Below are 19,204 nucleotides of genomic sequence, written 5' to 3' on the forward strand. Positions count from 1 at the left end.
CCCCCTTAAGTTCTGCCTGCCTTACTTGCCATCCTTAGTCTTGGACTTGTCTAATTTTATTTGTAACTACAAATAAGCAGGGTGACAAATGGAAAGAAACTTGGGCCGCACCCAAACCTGTGGTTGAGTTCCAGCTCACAGAATGACTCCATTTTTACTCAAAAATCACTATCGCGTGTGCCCCGTCAGCCTTGTCATAGAGCACAGTGAAGGTCAGGTTCCCGGGGTCCCTGCTCCCTGCTGGGACAGCACCATACGTCGGACAAAACACAGACACACTTTCTCCCCCATGAGGTCATTGGGAAAAGTTTAATTGGCTACAGAAATTTGTGAGAACCAAAGGCTGCCTCTGGAGTGGAAAGTAAACTAGCCCTTTGGTTCTGGTTCATCTATTACTAGATGCCCTTCAAGGCTTTACATCAATGTTTGGTGGAAAACAGAGTGATTCAGAGTATGGTGATTTCCTTAGAGAGTTCCTTCATCCCGGCTTCAGTTACATCAGGGCCTTAAAAAAAAAAAAAAAAAAAAAAAGAATATAAGTATTAGCAACATCAGAAACTGAATAATGTAAGTCTTAAAATACCTCCAACTAGCCTTTGTACCATTTTGGTTTGCTCCTAAAGGTCTCCCTGTTTGAGGCAAACCTAAATAGAAGTAAGCTTTCCCTAGTGAACATGAATATTCTACCCCGAAGTGAAATATGAAGAGAGCTCATACTAGAGCAATTAACTCTTTATAAACTTTCCAGAAACTTCTGTCCTGCTAAGGAAAGCTGCTCATCCACTTCAAGGCCTGCCATAACACTAGACCTGTCCCAGGCAATATCTGCCTCTGAGCTTGAACTTAATAAAGCTATCCAGACTGTGATCCTCCCTAATGAAGCCTAAAAGAGCCACGGAGAAAATAAGCTCCCCTAAGAAGCCAAACCGGGCTCTGGCACCTCGCTACAAAGACATAAAATGCAATTTTATTTTACACAAATCCAAAGAAATCTGCTTTTCCGTGAAGGACCTAAACCAGAGGTCAGCAAACTGCTTTTATTAATAAAGTTTTATTGGGAAAGCCGCGCCCTTTCATATATGTGTTGTCTAGCCTTGTTCTCCCTCTATAATGGCAGAGTAGAATAGCTACAACAGAGACAGGATGCAAATATTTACTATCTGCCCCTTTATAGAACAGGTTTGCTGACCTATTACTACTCTAAGCACCACAGTCCCCGGATACACATTTGTAACTGCACTTACATATTTATTCCTGGCCCCAGGTGCATTCCATTTTCTCCATGCCAACTGTGAGCTTCCTCTGGTGCATCCCAGTTTCCCAAAAGCATGATGGGCCGGTAAGCCTATCCTAACTATGCCCTGGGATGTTCCTGTTTGACTGCTACCTATGTTAGTCAAGTAGCATGATAAGAGAGCAAAATCCTACAAGACAAGTCCTATAATGCCCCCTTCCCCACCGGGACAACAGCTTATCGGTGAGACCAACAGATGATACTCGAGGATTCCATCTTACCCTCTCAGGAAGTCCTGATGATTCCAAGCCATGTATTAGTTTCAGCTTATTTCCAACTCAGCCATTCTTGGCTCTGAAAAGCTGTCATCACTGGCATCGCTGTATCTATCACTAGATCAAAAGAGGAACTAATGTATCAAGGTGTAAAAATAAAAAAAAAGACCCTGGACAATTATTCTATTTCCAATTCTGAACACGTTCCATAATTAATCCCCATTCAGACAAAATGCTAAGAAATATTCTATCACTTTTAGTCACTACAGAAAGAGGTTAGTCCAACCGCACACGGTGATCCCCTTTTGTCAGACGAGCTGATGGCCTACTTTCATCTTAAGTAACTTATTCAGAAAATTGATAAAATCATTCCAACTTAGATTACAATTCATAACCTTCTGAAGACCACTAACAAAGATCAGTAGCATGAAAGTTTTCCATTCCAACATTCTCAGACATCCAGAGATTTGATAAATAATTTGCATAATGATGCTATTTCCACATAAGAAACTTGATGGCATGCTCCGACTCCCTCGAGTCACAGGGAGTATTGAAAACAAGCCCAATTACTGACATACACGTTGCCATGTTGGGTTCCCTCAACACACCTTCTCCAGGAGAGAGCCCTGAAATTCTAAGTTCTGCTTTGAGCCATGAGCTCAGGGTGTGGTTTTTCTTGCTCGGTTCCAAATAAGTTACCAAGTAGATCACCTCCACAGAGTTGAAAAGAGGAGCCTGGGTGGCTTACTCGGTTAAGCTTCAATTCTTGATTTCAGCTCAGGTTATGAGCTCACGGTTCATGAGACGGAGCCCCGAGTCGGGCTCTGCACTGACCGTGTGGAGCCTACTTGGGATTCTCTCTCCCTCTCTCTCTTTCCCTCCCCCACTCTCTCTTTGTCTCAAAATAAATAAATAAACCTTAAAAAAAGAACCAGCATACAAGACATGTTAGAGAAACATTTAATGAACGTACCCTTAAAGCAATCAAATAGAAGATAACTCCAACTTAGATTTTAAATCAGGAAAATCAGTTCTACTGTTACAAGAGGGTTTCCAGTAAAGAAAACACAGGAATAAGTGAAGAATATTTTTTCAGAAACTGCCCGCGAAACTTGATATATCCTTCCTCATCTATGCAATCGCACTGCACAAATTTAAGTCTTTCCTGGTTCTGTGAAACAAAAAGGGATCTGGAAGTTGTACTAGACTTCCTCTGGGAGAAGAAATGAAGGTCAGGGTGTTTCGGTGATTCACCTGGCACACAGCTCATTCAAGGTTGGGCCAGAATCCCCATCATCCTAACCTGCCGGGAGCCGCACCGGCCTCTCTGGATGGCAGTCACAGCAAGGAAATGGCAGTGTTTGCACAGCTCCTGCCATGAGAAATGAAAACTGGTATCTCCTTCTGCTACTACTGGCTCATGTTGGATATAAGCCTGCTGGTATTGACCGGGCCTCACAATATTCCATATCAGAGCCATATTCTGAATACAGATACCTCATAAGGAAAAGCATATTCCTGCCTTTACAAAAGAGATTTTAGATGAAAGCTCTGTGGGCGATTGTCAAAAGGCTATTCCTATGGGCCTTGCAGTTCCGAGACTTAGGGGGTTAAGAACACAAGAGTTACAACTGAGCCTGGCCCCGAGACAAAGGGCCTATTTTGGGGTTAAGAGCAAAACATAGTTACTACATATATCTTTGCTAATTGGTGAAGCATAGCAGTCCCTTCCTCAAGGCCTACATTCCACAGACCCCCTCCCTTACACTGGCAGCTGGGATGAGGATAGATAAGAGTAGCTAAAACATAAAGCCAGATGCAAAGACTGACACATTTAGGGCCCCCATGATACTTTCCACAAACAAACCAATTCAGAAACATTCATCCTCTTAAGAGCCAGACAGAATGACTCCTAGCTTATCTATATATAACGTAACCTATATGTTATCCTGTTTTTCACTAAGAGCATCCTGTTATTTCCTTGGTCGTAAATTCACCATGACTGGGATAATTCTACAATTGATATCACAAAAGGCCTCTCATTGTAAGAAATTCCTTTTCTCTGACCTCATATAGTCGTTGAACCTTTAAATAAAGACACCAAAACTGAAAGGACAGAGATGCCTGCCTGGTGATCAGAAAGGATCTCGGGGCTCTCTCACTCTCTCTCTCGCCGACACTGTCCATCCTTCAGGGCCCCCTGGACCTGCCGGAGCCGGCTTGGCCTCCAGCACTAACCCAGGCCGCAAGCTCAAGTCTAAACTGTGCTACAATGTGCCAGCAGTCATGTGTCCTCTGATCCCACAAGTGAGAAGGCTAAAAGAGCCAGGGAAACCCTGTGTTATTTCCTCAGGCATCAGATTTTATACCTGCTTCCTTCCCTACCTCTGAGCCCAGGGAAGAGTAAGATGGGCCCACAGCTTCCCCCTCACATGCCTGGTTGTACTATTTATTAGCCACACACTTTTGGACTGGCCACTTGACTCCTGAGAGTCCAGAAAAAAGTAGTAACAATACCAACAACCTCACCAAAATGTTCTGAGGGCTGAAAGAGAAAGCATACATGTGCTCTGCAGACTGTATAAAAATATAAGTGGTTGCTGTTTATGGGAGTTACATATTTATAACATGATATCTCTCAACAAGTCGTGGAAATATAAAGTCATCAAAACTGCCAAGTGCATGATTTTCAGAACTGTTTCTTGTGCCAAGTAATTCCCTGTTCACGTTAGCCACAGACTTGGGTGGCTCTGTCTGTAAGCAAATGGCTCTCATTTCCATCTGATGGCTGGCTGCCCTAAACTCTGACCACAGTCAAAAGGCCGTAGGCTGAGTCTAACAGAGCGAGACTCAGCTTGAGTTTACTCATTACCCACCCAGGCCAATGAGTAGGTTCACTCATTTTCTTTCATATGTGTCAGCGGCCAGAAGTAGGACGATGAAACAAACCACGGCCCGCAAGAACAGAATCATCAAAATAGGCATGGCTGCAACATGTGCTGATTTTAGGGCATTCACGTGCCAGCAAAAAACAAATGCTGGAACAAACGTAAAGAAGTCATAAGACGTACTTATTTGGGCATATGTTCACTTAATTCGAGATATCACAGCTCTACCTTAAGACTAACCCATCTTTTATTTTATTTATTTTTTTAAGAGTAACCCATCTTTTTTTTAAATTTTTTTTAATGTTTTTATTTATTTCTAGGAGAGAGAGAGACAGTGTGAGCAGGGGAGGGTCAGAGAGAGAGGGAAACACAAACTGAAACAGGCTCCAGGCTCAGAACTGGCAGTCAACACAGAGCCCGACGAGGAGCTCGAACCCACGAACCGCGAGATCATGACCTAAGCGAAAGTTGAACGCTCAACCGACCAAGCCACCCAGGTGCCCCAACCCATCTTTTTAAATAATCTCTGTACATACACACGTGCACCCACATGTTTCTCAGTAGGGAAAATTATTAGACATTAAGGTCTTCCATGTTCAATTCTATGAAATGTCATAGACGATGGACTCATTTGTGTGTATCTTGATATATTTGATGAGGGGAAGTTTTGTTTTTTAAGTTACTTATTTTTGAGAGACAGAGTGTGCATGTACAAGCAAGCAGGAGAGGGGGATGAGAGAGAGAGAGAGGGAGAGAGGGAGAGAGGGAGAGAGAGAGAGAGAGAGAGAGAGAGAGAGAGAATCCGAAATAGGCTCCACAGCACTGTCAGCACAGAGACCAACTGCCAGTTGACCAACTGACGACCACAGCACAGACCAACTGTGAGTTAGAGTGGAGCTCTAACTCTTGAATCCTGAGCTCATGACCTGAGATAAAAATCAAGAGTTGGAGGCTTAATGGAGTGAGCCACCCAGGCCCCACTTGAGGGGAAATTTTAAACCTGTACTGCCCAATATAGTAGCCACAAGCCACAGTAACTCTCTAAACTTAAATCAATTAAAAGCAAATTGAACGGAAAATTCCATTCCTCACTCACACATATTAAGCTGCACCTCAAGTGTTCAATATGTGACCGGGTCCTTGGCTCTTATCCCAGATGCACCGAAGAATTGGACACCTGAGACCAGAATGGGGAGATTTATGAGACTCCGCATATGGGGTTTATGAACGAGATAAGTACAGTACAATTTCAAGAAGGAAAGGGGGCCACTGCTGGAGCAAAAGTGGTAATGGCCCCAAGAAGCTCTAGCTGCACCCTTTTAAGCCTGCTTTCTGCATATGTAAACTCGGCTTTGATTGACAGCTGGTGGTTATAGTGCATTTTGGCTTCTGCGCAAGCGTCTACCCATGACACATGCTGTTATAATTGTATCTATTTATGTATTATATATTTATGAGTTTCTAATGAGCTTTTGCTGTGAGCTTAAGGGCAAGTTACACCTTTGGTGCACATGTTCAGCTCTTGGAAGTCCCCTTGTGGCTTCTGAGCCAGCTCTGTGGCTAGGCCTTTCCTGTTCCCTTAGCCCTCAGAGGTGGCTCTGAGGGTGTGGCTCTTAACCCCAGGGGTAACAAGCATCTGCTTTACCCCTCCTCCCTGCGCTTAACTGTCTACCAAATAGTCCTGTGTGGCTGGTGACCGTCATATTGGGTAGTGCAGATTATAGAACATTTCCATCTTTGCACAAAGTTCTCTTGGATAGTACTCATTTTAAAACAAAGAAATAATGATTTTAAAAACTATATAATCATCTCCTTGTCACTCACTAAAAAAAAAAGAAAAATGTTTTTCAGGTCTGGCTATCTATAGTTAAGTGGAAATCATGGCAAATGTCTCTCATGCATGCATATACCCCCAAATAATAGAAGCACCCTTTTTTTTTTTCAAAAGAAGTTTTTTACTATATTCTTTTTAAGCAGGCTCCAAGCCCAACGTGAGGCCTGAACCCACAACCCTGAGGTCAAGAGTCGCACGTTCTACCGACCTGAGTCGGCCAGGTGCCCCCATGTGATTCTTTACAAAACGAAATCAAAATCACCAGCAGCGACTCATGGGAATCTCTATCCTAACGACACTGGCTTGACTTACAAGACTTGACTGCAACATTCTAGAGTGGTTCTTTGACAAACAAAAGGCTTGTCATAGTCGTTTGTCAACGATTCTTGGTTCCTAATAAATTCCCGATGTAAAAAACTATATATTCCAAGGCACCAGGACAAGATATAGTAATGCCTCGTATATCCCCCGTTTTATGGTACCCCAAGGGCAGCCGTGAAAACAGTTTTTCTCCATTAACAGAAAGAGGTGGTTGGAATTTTTTTTAAGTTTTTTTTGATAGCATACTGAGGATTCCCAGCCTACAGGAGTTCCCACTGTACTTTAGATCAAAATCCATTTCATGTGGAAAAAGCATGTTTTAAAACAGGCTGCCATGCACAGTTTTCTCCAAAGCATTGTTACTGCTGTACTTACGTGCGTTTCATAGAGCCCCTGGAAGCCATAAAACATAAGAGCAATGGAACGAAAACTTAGTATGCTTTGAATGAGTTTTGCATTGAATAGTAAATGGTAGGCTACAAGCCAGGCAGGGCATTAAAAGCACAGTAGTCTCTATTGCTATGAACGCCATTCCGGGCTAACACCGTATCATCAGCATTGCAGTGAACCTCCATCAATAAAGAGCACCCTTCAATCAACATTTAATCCCTAAGGGAATGTGTACTCAAATGTGGTTTATTAGCAGCACTTTATTGCCGGGAGCCACACCGGCCTCTCTGGATGGCGGTCACAGCGAGGAAATGGCAGCGTTTGCACAGCTCCTGCCATGAGAAACAAAAACTGGTATCTCTTTCTGCTACTACTGGCTCATGTTGGAAATAAGCCTGCTGGTATTGACCAGGCCTCACGATATTCCATATCAGACCCATATTCTGAACACAGATGCCTCATAAGGAAAAGCATATTCCTGCCTTTACAAAAGAGATTTTAGATAAAAGCTCTGTGGATGATTGTAAAAAGGCTCTTCCTAAGGGCCTTACAGATCCAAGACTTACATAATAAAGGGGGCCAAGAACATAGAGTTACAATTGAGTCTGGCCCTGAGACAAAGAGCCTAATTTAGAGTGAAGGGCAGATATCCACCCCCACCCATTTGTTTCTACTTGGAGCATTTCCTGGCCTTGAATATGCTGATTACTCCCTGTTGAGGAACTACTTTTGTCATCATGGGAGCAAAGGTGTTTCCTGGAAGACCTGTTTCTCTTGATACTTCCACCTTAAAAGAAGTAACTTCACCCCTTTTATGCTAAAAACGTTGTCTGGTATGCTAAAGATACTTTCTTCCCCATAGGATAAGCATCTCAATCACTATTGATAAAGGTTGTGCAGGAGTCTTCTAGATTTCCGGGAAATTCTCACTTATCAAAGAAGTTTGTTATCAGAAATCATTGTCTAAGGCAAATGCTACTTCTGTGCAGTCCCTCAAACACTAACAAAATAAAGTTGAGCCCCAGTCAGAGAAGAGACGCCTGCCTGGTGATCAGAAAGAATCTCGGGGCTCTCTCACTCTCTCTCACCGACACCGTCCATCCTTCAGGGACCCCTGAACCTGCCGGAGCCGGCCTCCGACACTTTATCAAAAAGCATCTCAAGGTATGGAGTTGGTGACAAACAATGCGGGGCAGGGAAGGAGGCGCTGTTGTAAAAGGTGTTTTAAAAACTGCTTAAAAAGAATCATTTTTTTTCCCAGATCACTTTTGCTTGAAATGTAATAAAGGGGAAAAAGTCGTCTTTTTATAGTAGTTTAAAGTTTACAAAGCACTATCTTAACTATTCTTCACAGCAGCCAGAAAGGATGCAGACCCTGAGATGTAGAAGTAGACTTGGATAAAAGGACCCAGTAAGTAGCAAACCCAGAAATCAAATCCTTAGCACCTGCTGTGCATCCTATGCATCCGCACTGTCCCCAAAGAAACAAACTATTTGCACCTGTCCCCTTTAAGTTACTTCTTTTAGCTGGACCAAGAGTCAACGTGACATGAGGCAGACTAATAGGAGAAAACTGGAGGCAAAAGTTTCTCTTGAGCCTGCAGGGTCATGATTGCCTTCTGCTCAAAATAGCCCATGCGTCAGGGGTGCCTGGGTGGCTCAGTCGGTTAAGCAACTGACTTCAGCTCAGGTCATAATCTCAGTTTGTGAGTTCGAGCCCCCCAATGGGCTCTCTGCTGTCTGCACAGAGCCCACTTCGGATCCTCTGCGCCCCCTGCCTCTCCCATGCTTGCTGTCTCTCTCTTGCTCTCAAAAATAAACATTTATTGGGGTGCCTGGGTGGCTCAGTCAGTTAAGCATCTGACTTCGGCTCAGGTCATGATTTCATGGTTGGTGAGTTTGAGCCGCACCTGGTAAGCTCAAGTCCTGTGTGGGGCTCCACAGTCTCTCTCCCTCTCTCTCTGCACCTCCTGAGATCTCTCTGTCCCTCACTCATTCTCATGCTCTCTCTCACACACACACAAATAAATAAATAAATGAAAATTTTCATACATAAAGAAATTAAATTTATAAATAAACAATCATTTAAAAAATAGTCCATGTGCCAAAGTGGCATAATTTGGGGAAACTTGTCCCAAACCCCTTCAAACTAGAAACAATCTTTATGCCAAAGTGGCCCATCTTGGGGCGGCCTGCTCTGGGCCCCTACACACCATATACTGCCAAGAATGGCCCTTGGCAACGTTGACCGTGCAGCCCGAAATAAAAAAAAAAACAAAAACAAAAACAGGCAAGATGATTCCAAGCTTAAAATAGTGCTGGGAAATATACACCTGACTCCTGCAGGGAGGAAGAGAATCTCACCCTCAGAGTCAGAGAGAGAGGTACCCAAGGGGGCTAAGTATGCCTTAGCAAGAGAAATGCACAATCAATGGAGAGGCCACACCTGCCCCCAATGCACCCCCCCCTTCCCCCACAGGAATGATTCTTCTAACTAGCATCCTAACAGGATACAGATTGGCAACATACAGACATACCTCTCACTACGCGGTTTAGGAATGTATATCAAGAGCCACAAAAGTGGTGTGAGCCGAAGCAAAAGCATCAAAACCTTCTGGGGAGATCAAGGGACTGCAAGCTGTTCCCTATGGATTTGTGTGCATTTTATTCTAGAAGTCAAGAGAAGCCACTTAGAGTTTTAAACTCCAAAATAACGTAGGAAGATGGACTGAAAAGAGGAAAGTTGGAGGTGCAGAGGCCAGGCAGGAAGCTTTGTAGTAGGCAAGAGATGAAGGATACCAGAACTAAGGTAAAATTAATAATTCCAATCGAGGGGCACCCGGCTGGCTCAGTCGGTAGAGCGGGGGACTCTTGATCTTGGGGCTGTGAGCTCAAGCCCCATGTTGGGCAGAGAGCTTACTTTAAAAAAAATAATTCCCATTTAATTTCCCACCATAGACCAGACACTGAGCTAAGTGCTTTACATTTAGCCTGGGGGGCTCAGTCAGTTAAGCATCCAACTCTTGATTTCAGCTCAGGTCGCCATGTCACGATTCGTGAGTTGAGTCCCGCCTGGGGCTCTGCACTGACTGTGCGGAGCCTGCTTGGGATTCAGTCCCCCCTCTCTCTGCCCCTCCCCCTGACTGCTCTCTCTCTCTCTCTCTCAATATAAATAAAAATAAAACTTAAATTTAAAATACTTGAAAAAGTACTACCCTACAGCTGTTATGCCTCTTGAACAAAAGAGGCTCCAAGTTGAAAACCAGGTGGAACTGGTCCTCATAACTGCTGCCACTGCAGATGACCGAGTAGCCACGGACTTTGTTCGCCAGCTCTCGATCCCCAAATCATACTCTTGCTGCGACTTCCTAGGCACTGAAAGAGAGCTCTTCTCCACAGGGCAGGAGGCAGAGGTTATAGCTCAGGTATACGTGCTCAAAGCCAAGGATTTTTACATTCTGGGCTTTAAAGACGTCAGCTGCACGCGTGCCATGTAATTACATACCGTCAGCCAGTTTCTGGGAAAGGAAGTCATCATTCTAGTGTTCATATTCCTTGTCATAGTTGTTTATGGTTGGTTACAGTCAATAATCTTGTTTGACAGAAAGACAGTCCCCACTCAGCTCACATTAGAGCCTGGCCGTCAAAGCAGTCATCTGTTCGACTCTTGATGTCGGCTCAGGTCATGGTCTCGCAGGCCATGAGTTCAAGCTCCACACTGGGCTCTGCACTGACAGTTCAGAGGCTGCTTTAGATTCTCTCTCCCTCTTTTTCTGCCCCTATCCCATGCGCGCGCTCTCTCTCTCTTTCTCTCTCTCTCTCTCTCAAAATAAATAAACTAAGAGAGAGAGAGAAAGAGAAATGTACCGGTTTACAGCTGATATGTAGGCATTGTCTGACTACCATGGAGGCAGGCTGCTCAGCTATAATTCCAACACCAGCATCAGAGTTATATTAAGAAATCTTTCCTTTTCCAGACATATTGAGTCTTGCTCAGAAGTCGCTAGCAAGCAACCATTTTGCTCAGAAACTGCTGGGAAGCTTTACCCAGGGACCACCATCCCTGCAGGAATCAGCAGGCCATCCAGAACACAGGCGGGCAGTTCACACAAATTAGATAACATTTGTTCCCGGCCATTGCTTGCAAACCAGTTCTGTGCGAACTATTGCTCTCAGCCATCTAACTTTCTCCACTGTCACTCTCCCTTTCCAAGGGAGCACCTGAAATAATGGAGACTATAAAATGGCCGAGAAGGGTCACAGCACACATGTGACGCGGGACCACGCTGGCATTTCCAATCTGCCGCGTGAGCCGCGCGGTGGCAGAACACAGGAGATGCTGTCTCCGTGCGAGATCTCACGCAGAACCGTGTCACATGAGCCTGATCAAGTGCAGCTGTTCAGGGGGAGCAGGGAAGAGTCTGGAGCCCCTCAGCCGCTACCGCAGCAGCCCAGATCCAGCTCCACAGGACACGCTTCCAGAGTACGAGGAGTGATCCTTAAGGCAGTAAGACACCCCAACATGGAAATATGTAAAGCTGTTCCCATCGGGAAAATGTGGGTAAAAGAAATGATAGCCGGGAGCTTCTCCTAGTAGGTGATGTCCCAAAGAAGCAGGCTTGGGTGACACGGGCACACGCACACACATCAGACACTGACCCTGGCACCTTTCAACCGCAGCACCATGGGGGTTATTTGCTATGATGAGGGTCAGTAACAGTAATCTTCTCAACAACACGTATCCAGCTACTGTGGTGCTGACCTTACCTAACCCCTCTCTGATTCTGGCTAGTTCCACCCGCTGTTAAAGTTATTGTATCCAATATTCTTGCATGAGAAGGAGTAAAGATATGAATTCTCCCCAAACTAATATTTACATGTAAAGAAATTTTCATGAAAATCCCCAAGGTATTTTTTCTTTGAACCTAAGTTTCAAAATCATTGTATAATTCATCTGGAAGAATGGCAAAATATATTTTTTAAAATGTTAAAGAATATCAGGTGGAGGGCAGATAAGGGCTTGAATTACGATAATGCTATGGTAATGAAGAGGGAGGTAAGGGTTTAGAAATCAGAGATGAAATCATCAGTGGAACAAAACAGAAATCCTTACAACAAATCTGAACTACTCAGTTTACTAACAATGGGAGTAGGGGTGGGGGTGGGGGTGAAGATCCTACCTTACATAATACGCCAATAATAAAGTACATATGAATTATAGATTTAAACTACAAAATTGAAACCGTAAGAATGCCAGTGGAAAGCAAATGGGCCATTGTTTATGTAATATTTTTGATAGGGAAAGGAAGATTTTAGGCATGATAGTAAAGGCAAAATCCATAAAAGTTAAAGATTTGACTACATAAATTTTAAAAATACATAAGTAGGGGCGGCGTCTGGCTGGCTCAGTCGGTAGAGCATGTGACTCTTGATCTCGGGGTTTTAAGCTCCAGCCCTATACTGGGTGTAAAGCTTACTGAAAAATAAAATCTTTTTTATTTTTTTATTTTGAGAGAGAGAGGGAGAGAGCTCACACACGAGCACGTGAGTGGGGGAAAGGCATAGAGAGAGAGAGAATCCTAAGCAGGCTCCATGCTGTCAGCATACAGCCCAACACACGGCTCAGTCCCACGAACCATGAGATCATGATCTGACTGAAAACCAGGAGTAAGATGTTTAACCAACTTAGCCACCCAGGAGCCCTGAAAAATAGAATCTTGAAAAAAAAAAAAACCCACAATAAAGACCATATAAAGTCCTAATTGAAAACTCTTTGGGGAAAATGAAAACTACCATTAACAATTTAAAAGACAAAGAAACTCACTTCGAAAAAAATATTTGCAACCTAAGAAAGGATTAATGTCCTTTATATATAATCAGCTTATCAATCAGTAAGTAAAAGGATATAAAAGCAAAAGGAAAAAATAGAGCAAAGGGTATGAACAGGCTATTCCTAAAAAGCAAATAAACACATAAAACATTTTTATATATTCATTAATCAAAGAGTCAACACAAAAAATCCCATTGTTCACTTATCAAAATGACACAAATTTCTCAAATAATACCCAGCATCAGCATGATTTGGAAAGCTGACGCGTTACCATTGTAGATGTGAAGAAATCATTTTCATTCAGAGAAAAAAATTATGATCGTTATGAAAGAAAAAATTACTCATCACTTTTTAAAAATCCTGTAATATTAAATTTCATGAAAACCCTTAAAAAAAAAAAAAAAAAAAAAGGAAGGAAGAAAGAAACCTAAGACGTTGGTAAGCCCAGCTCCGGTCGGGGCTAGGAGTGGTAAGCTAAGGTTACCTAGGAGATAGTTTGCAGCCATCTTGCAGGTAGGTATGCAGGTTCCCAGTTGCTGCAAGTAATAGTCCCAGGTATGGAGGGGAAGGCTTCATCGGCCTAGAAGAAAACTCAGGATGGAATTGGACACCAACAAAATAGGGGTGATCTGAAATGAGAATAACCATGATGCAATTGAGGCAGACAAACAAGAGAGATAAGAGAGCTGCTTTCAAGGTCTTATCTTTTCATAAGAAAACACATCAAACAGTGAGACAATTAACCCGTTATCATTGCCAGTGACTTTCATGAGCCATCTTCACAGCAGAATTTCACACGGCAAAACACATCTCACTTGATAAGAGATCTGGCGTTTTCTCTGCGCAAGGTGTTAGCGTGAGCAGAATCAAGCCAAATTTTTGAATGGAAAGTGAATCCTGCCTGCCCAAAGCCCACCTGCATTTTGAAAGCTCTTCATAGACTTACACTGGCTCCATTCTAATGGTATCCCTCGCGCTATGGGCTAACTGTAGGCCACTGGGTCTCCTAGGTGGCTTCCGGCCATTTCCTACAAGGTCATTTCCGTTCCCAAGGGTAAGAGTCCCAGGGAATGCAGCAAGTACAAGTGCTTTTCTAGTCACAGCTTTAGGGCAGAGATTAATTGGAGATGGCATCATGACAATGAACTTGCACGCCTACTGCAGCCTAAGCCAACCGATCTGGGAGGAGGAGTCTCGGAGCGATATAAAAGGATGGCCTGTCAACGTGTTAATGGTGGTAATGGCTCCAGGTGGTAAGAGGTCAAGATATTTATATTTTCTTCCTTATACTTTTCCCTATCATGTGAAACTTTTCCATGAGCATATGTTCCTTACATCGTTGGGGGAGTGGAGGGGATATTAAGCGATTTTCATACTGAGGGTTGTCAAAAGCTCCTACACGAACAATTCAAGTTCTGTTAGGTGTATTAGGAAGAGAAAAGTAGCTTTACCTAGCTACTTTCAAACACACGAATCCCGTTTTAGAATGGAAAAAATTAAATGGGCAACATTTCCAAATCTCGGTAGAAATTGTACAGGATGGCAAATTCCTTGGCCAATCAGAACGCTCAAGAACTACGTTTTTTCTCCCCGATTAGGAAGCAACTCCTAATCAAGCAACTCCCTAGAAATCTGGCAACTCTCTAATCCCATAATCACTACAGTACAGAACATGGTCAGTGCCATATTCCCTACTTTAAAATTTCTTTAATTGGGGTGCCTGGGTGGCTCAGTCGGGTAAGTGTGGGACTTCGGCTCAGGTCATGATCTCACAGTTCATGGGTTTAAGCTCCATGTCAGGCTCTGTGCTAACAGCTCAGAGCCTGGAGCCTGCTTAAATTCTGTTTCCCTTTCTCTCTGCCTTTCTCTCTCTCAAATAAATGAATAAATGAATGAATAAATAAACAAACAAACACACCAAGAATATTTTTAAAAATGAAAGATAAATAAAAATCTAGTATGGAATTCAAAATCACAAATCTCCATCACTTACCACTGGAAACCAAAAGCTACAACAGTGAGGAATGATGATTGAACAGAAATGCCCACTCTTGTAAGGTTATCATTTAAAGCTTTGCTATACAACATGGCAGCTCCTAGCCACATGTGGCTATTTAAATTCATTCAGATTAATTGAGCACATCTCAAGTGGTCAATAGCCACACATGGCTAGTGGCTACCATACCGAATAGGGCAGAATAGTCCATCATTGCAGCAAGTTTAACTGGACAGCTCTGAGTCCAGAAAAATCCAGTGTAGAAATCCTCTACATCACATCTAGGAAAAAGCCTCTTTGAATTAGACATTCAGGTAGGAAAACTTGGTGAGGAGAATGCTACCTTCTCCCAGGAATGTGTCCCCTCAAGAAAAAAAGAAACCATCCACTCTTAGAAAAGAAACTAAGCAAGGCACCTGGGTGGCTCAGTCGGTTAAGTGTCCGACTTCGGGTCAGGTCATGATGCCACGGTTCGTGGGTTCGAGCCCCGTGTTGGGCTCTGTGCTGACTGCCAGCTCAGAGCCTGGAGCCTGCTTCAGATTCTGTGTCTCCCTCTCTCTCTGACCCTCCCCTGCTCACGCTGTCTCTCTCTCAGAAATAAATAAAACACTTTAAAAAATTACGAAAAGAAACTAAGCAGTGTAGCTTTAAATTTAATATGCAATAATTCTTACAGGACAGCATCTAAGGATGTCTTTGAAAGAAGCAGATAGTAATTGTGCTTTTTGTACAACTACACACCGAAGCCAAGCAATGAATCGTGTCATAGAGAGGAACAAAATATTTGAACGAATGGACCACTGTTCTGAATTAGTTTCTCCAAAAAAAAATCCCTTATGCCAAAATGAGGAAGGAAACTAAAAAGGTTTTACTTTGATGGTGTTCTAGATCAGTCAGGTAAGGTATCTTAAATAGTGCTCTTAATTGCTTTGAATCACATTCTGAAGTTTATACTAATGTCACGTTTTGTTGTTCCTTTTAGAACTCTTTTAGGAATGTCGAGATTCACGGATATGATTCCAAGGGGCAGCTAAGATCAGAATCTTTGGGGGGGAATTTCCCTTAATAAAATGAATTTCTTTGCAATCAGCTTTTTAAAATTGCAGGATTTCACAGCATCTCTCATTTCCTTTCCAACACGCACAAGATTTGAAAGGATCGATAGGAATCTAAATCCGGGTGATAAAAGAGGCATCTAAGTATTTGCTGACAGTAATGAGAGCCAGGAGAATTAAACGAAAAGTACAGACTTGGATGGAGTAAACAAATAGTTATCTACTTAAATTCTCTGCCTCTCACATGCCAGAAAGATATAAGGGACTTCAACCCCAAACAGTGATCCACACTATAAAAATTCTAAATGATGGGCATTTCCATCAGAGAGACCCAGAAAATACACCCCCATCTCCTAATTCAAAACTTCAGGCGCGGACAGAAAATCTTAGGTGGAATGACCACTGAAAACAAGAATAAAATCCCCAGAGGTGGTCACAGGCCCTGGGTGGGCTCCAGCCGTGCCTGTGACTAGCTGGATGGCCCTGGGCAGGTTACTTATCCTCTCTGCACTACAATCAACTTCCCGGGAAAGTGGGAATAACATTACCTGCCTTGTCAATTATTTAAGTCATGCAGAGTCCCTAGCAAGGCGTCTAATGAGAAGCATCTAGTGAGTGTGCACTCAGTGTCCACTGCTTTCCCTCTTTGAGGGCCCAGGTAACATGTTACTGCATTCAAAGAAGCCTTCGCCAACTTTAATTCTCCTCCCTGCCCAGGATTCCTGAAATACCTAAACAGACTAGAGACAGAAAAGGAAAGGGGCAGAGAGAAGTAATTTGAAGTAGAGGATGGTGACATGGGCTAAGATGGTAAAAGTAAGAAATTTAGAAGAATAAGTAGTCTGAATATCTGTAGCCTAAAGTAGATAGGTTGAAAAGATAGGTTCTAGAAAGTCATGTTACCATTTTCAGAGTATCCTGCACAAACTAAGAATTTGGTAATAAGAGTGGTTTATCCAACACATTAGTGTCAACTGCACTGCACAGTCACAGCCCCGTCCTCAGTAGGAGGTGTTGCAGAGGGGAAAGCCTGGATGCAGGGAGAAGCTTTAGGACTACTCTGGGTTGGAGTCACCACGCACTGGACCCAGGGTGACAGGGATGGGAACGCAATCCCAAACTCGGTCTTTCTTTCTCAAGATGCATCTACAGCACTTGACAGCTGATTACAAGTTGGGGGTATAAAAGGGAAGAAGAACTGGGGTGCCTGGGTGGCTTAGTCGGTTGAGCGTCCGACTTTCGCTTAGGTCATGATCTCGTGGTTCGTGGGTTCGAGCCCCACGTCGGGCTCTGTGCTGACTGCCGGCTGAGAGCCTGGAGCCTATTTCAGAGTCTGTATCTCCCTCTCTCTCTGACTCTCCCCTGCTCACGCTGTCTTTCTCTCTCTCCTAGAAATCAATAAAAAATATTTTTTTTAAATTTTTTTTAATGTTTTATTTATTTCTAGGAGAAAGAGAGACAGAGACAGTGTGAGCAGAGGAGGGTCAGAGAGAGAGGGAGTCACAGACTGAAACAGGCTCCAGGCTCTGAGCCGGCAGTCAGCACAGAGCCCGACGCGGGGCTCGAACCCACGAACCGCGAGATCATGACCTAAGCGAAAGTCGGACGCTTAACCGACTAAGCCACCCAGGCGCCCCGAAATCAATAAAAAATATTAAAAAAAAAAGGGAAGAAGAACTAAATAAATCCAATTTGAAGCCTGATAGTCTAGGACAGTGGTTCCCAATCAGGGCAAGTGTGCCCCTCAGGGACATTAGGCAACGTCTGCAGATGGTTTGGAGGGTTGCAACTTTCGGAGGTGGGGACGATACTACTGGCTTCCTGTGGGTAGAGGCCAGGGATGCTGCCACCATATCCTACAGTGCACAGGACGGCCCCCACCACAAAGAAGGATCCCACTCCCAAAGTCAATGGCGGCAAGGGTGAGAAGCGCTGGACAAGGAGACTGATGATAACTTAACAGAAATAGTCAGGAGGAAGAACTAGTTTGGAAGCATGTAAATTTAATTTTAAATAAGTTGAGTTAGAAGTCCTAGGAGAATATCCTGATAGACAAACAGGTCAAGCAGGCAACTGAACATGTTAAGTTCAAGTTAGTTAAATGAAGTATATACGTGTGCGTCCCAAACAGGGGTTAGCAAACGTTTTTGTAAAGGGCCAGGTAGAAAGTAACGTTAGAGCAAGAGCTGGGGTCAGCTGTAAGCATGGGCTGACTCTATCTTTGCAGCTCTCAATGAGAACCCTGTGCTCTCATCATTAATGGTGTACGGTTTGTGCCTATGCTCCCGAGGGTGTCCCAGGCCACACACAATCAACTTCTTCAGTGATCTCCCTCAACAAAAGTCAAGTCCCTCTGCGCTGTGTTTTTGGTTTTACTAAGAACTTCCGTGGATGTAGGGACTAGTGTGCAAAAGTCAAATGACTGGCCCACACTTGACCACAGAAAGCAGTACAGGAAGGCAGACTCCAGGTACGATGAGGGGCCAGGTCCCACACACAACAGATGTCAACACCGGTCACCAGTAGTGAGGGGCGCGCTGCCTGCCTTTCCCAGAACAACTACCATAGAGGCTAGCAACTGCAGACGGCCCAGAAAGGGGGCGGGGATGGTAAGGAGGCATAGGCTAGTGGAACTGGTAGACTCGGAACAACGTATCATTTTATGGTAGATTGACTAGTGGGCCCCAACATCATCAGGATTATTCGCTGTTTTCTCATGTAATTTATATCTAGGTGTATTATTTATGTTTAGTTGTGTATTTCCAAGGGGAGAGGAAAAGAAGGACAGCAAACAAAATAAATCTCAACTGGTATCTTCACATACAACGACAAATTATATCTTCTTATACAACAACAAATAGACATTAATTTACCACGAGTTTTCAAAAACAAAAAGCCCACTTACTTGCCAGTTCAATGATTTCCATCCTCTCCCCATCGACATCCTGACCTACAAAACTCAAGTCCTTCTTTTCAAACTGACCAATCAGGCTTGGGTTCACCTGGAAAAACAAGAAATTAAGTGTCTTTGAGCAGCAGAGCCATACAGATGTATCAGCTTATGAAAATGATCTGTATTGATCCAATCGGACTGAAGAAAAACTTCCATGTCTAGGAGAGATGTGTGTTGCCTCAGCTGCAGCTCATAGTCATCTTGCAACTATGAGGGAGACCAGCCTAAGAGCAAGGTAAACACACAGAAAAGGGAAGGGCCAAGAGAATCCCGGCATAGTAGAAGCTCTGATCATACCAGGCCTGGAGCCTGCCCAGCCTCCGAACTACCTATTATCTGAGATAACTAATTTTTTATTGTTGAGGCTGGTTTGAGTGAATAACAAGCTGGGATTTTGATTCTTCCCAGCCAAAAGCATCACACGTGAT

General features: G+C 43.6%; 1 protein-coding gene across 4 annotated transcripts in view; it reads right to left on the reverse strand.

Annotated features, from left to right (window-relative positions):
• Nucleotides 1-290: 290 nt before the first annotated feature.
• The window catches only part of CTPS2 (CTP synthase 2), a 96,533-nt gene continuing 77,619 nt past the window's right edge, over nt 291-19,204 (reverse strand). For all 4 annotated transcript variants that reach the window (XM_039233953.1, XM_039233952.1, XM_039233950.1 and 1 more), the window contains exons 16-19: nt 18,729-18,825; nt 13,257-13,401; nt 1,516-1,626; nt 291-505 (exon numbers count right to left, since the gene is read on the reverse strand). In XM_039233953.1, coding sequence (XP_039089884.1) covers nt 1,557-1,626; nt 13,257-13,401; nt 18,729-18,825 — 312 coding nt within the window. In that variant the 3' untranslated portion in view covers nt 291-505; nt 1,516-1,556. The remainder of the gene's footprint in view (nt 506-1,515; nt 1,627-13,256; nt 13,402-18,728; nt 18,826-19,204) is intronic.

The sequence above is a fragment of the Hyaena hyaena genome, unplaced genomic scaffold (genome assembly GCF_003009895.1).
Source record: "Hyaena hyaena isolate Hyena2069 unplaced genomic scaffold, ASM300989v1 scaffold_80, whole genome shotgun sequence".
Lineage (NCBI taxonomy): Eukaryota > Metazoa > Chordata > Mammalia > Carnivora > Hyaenidae > Hyaena > Hyaena hyaena.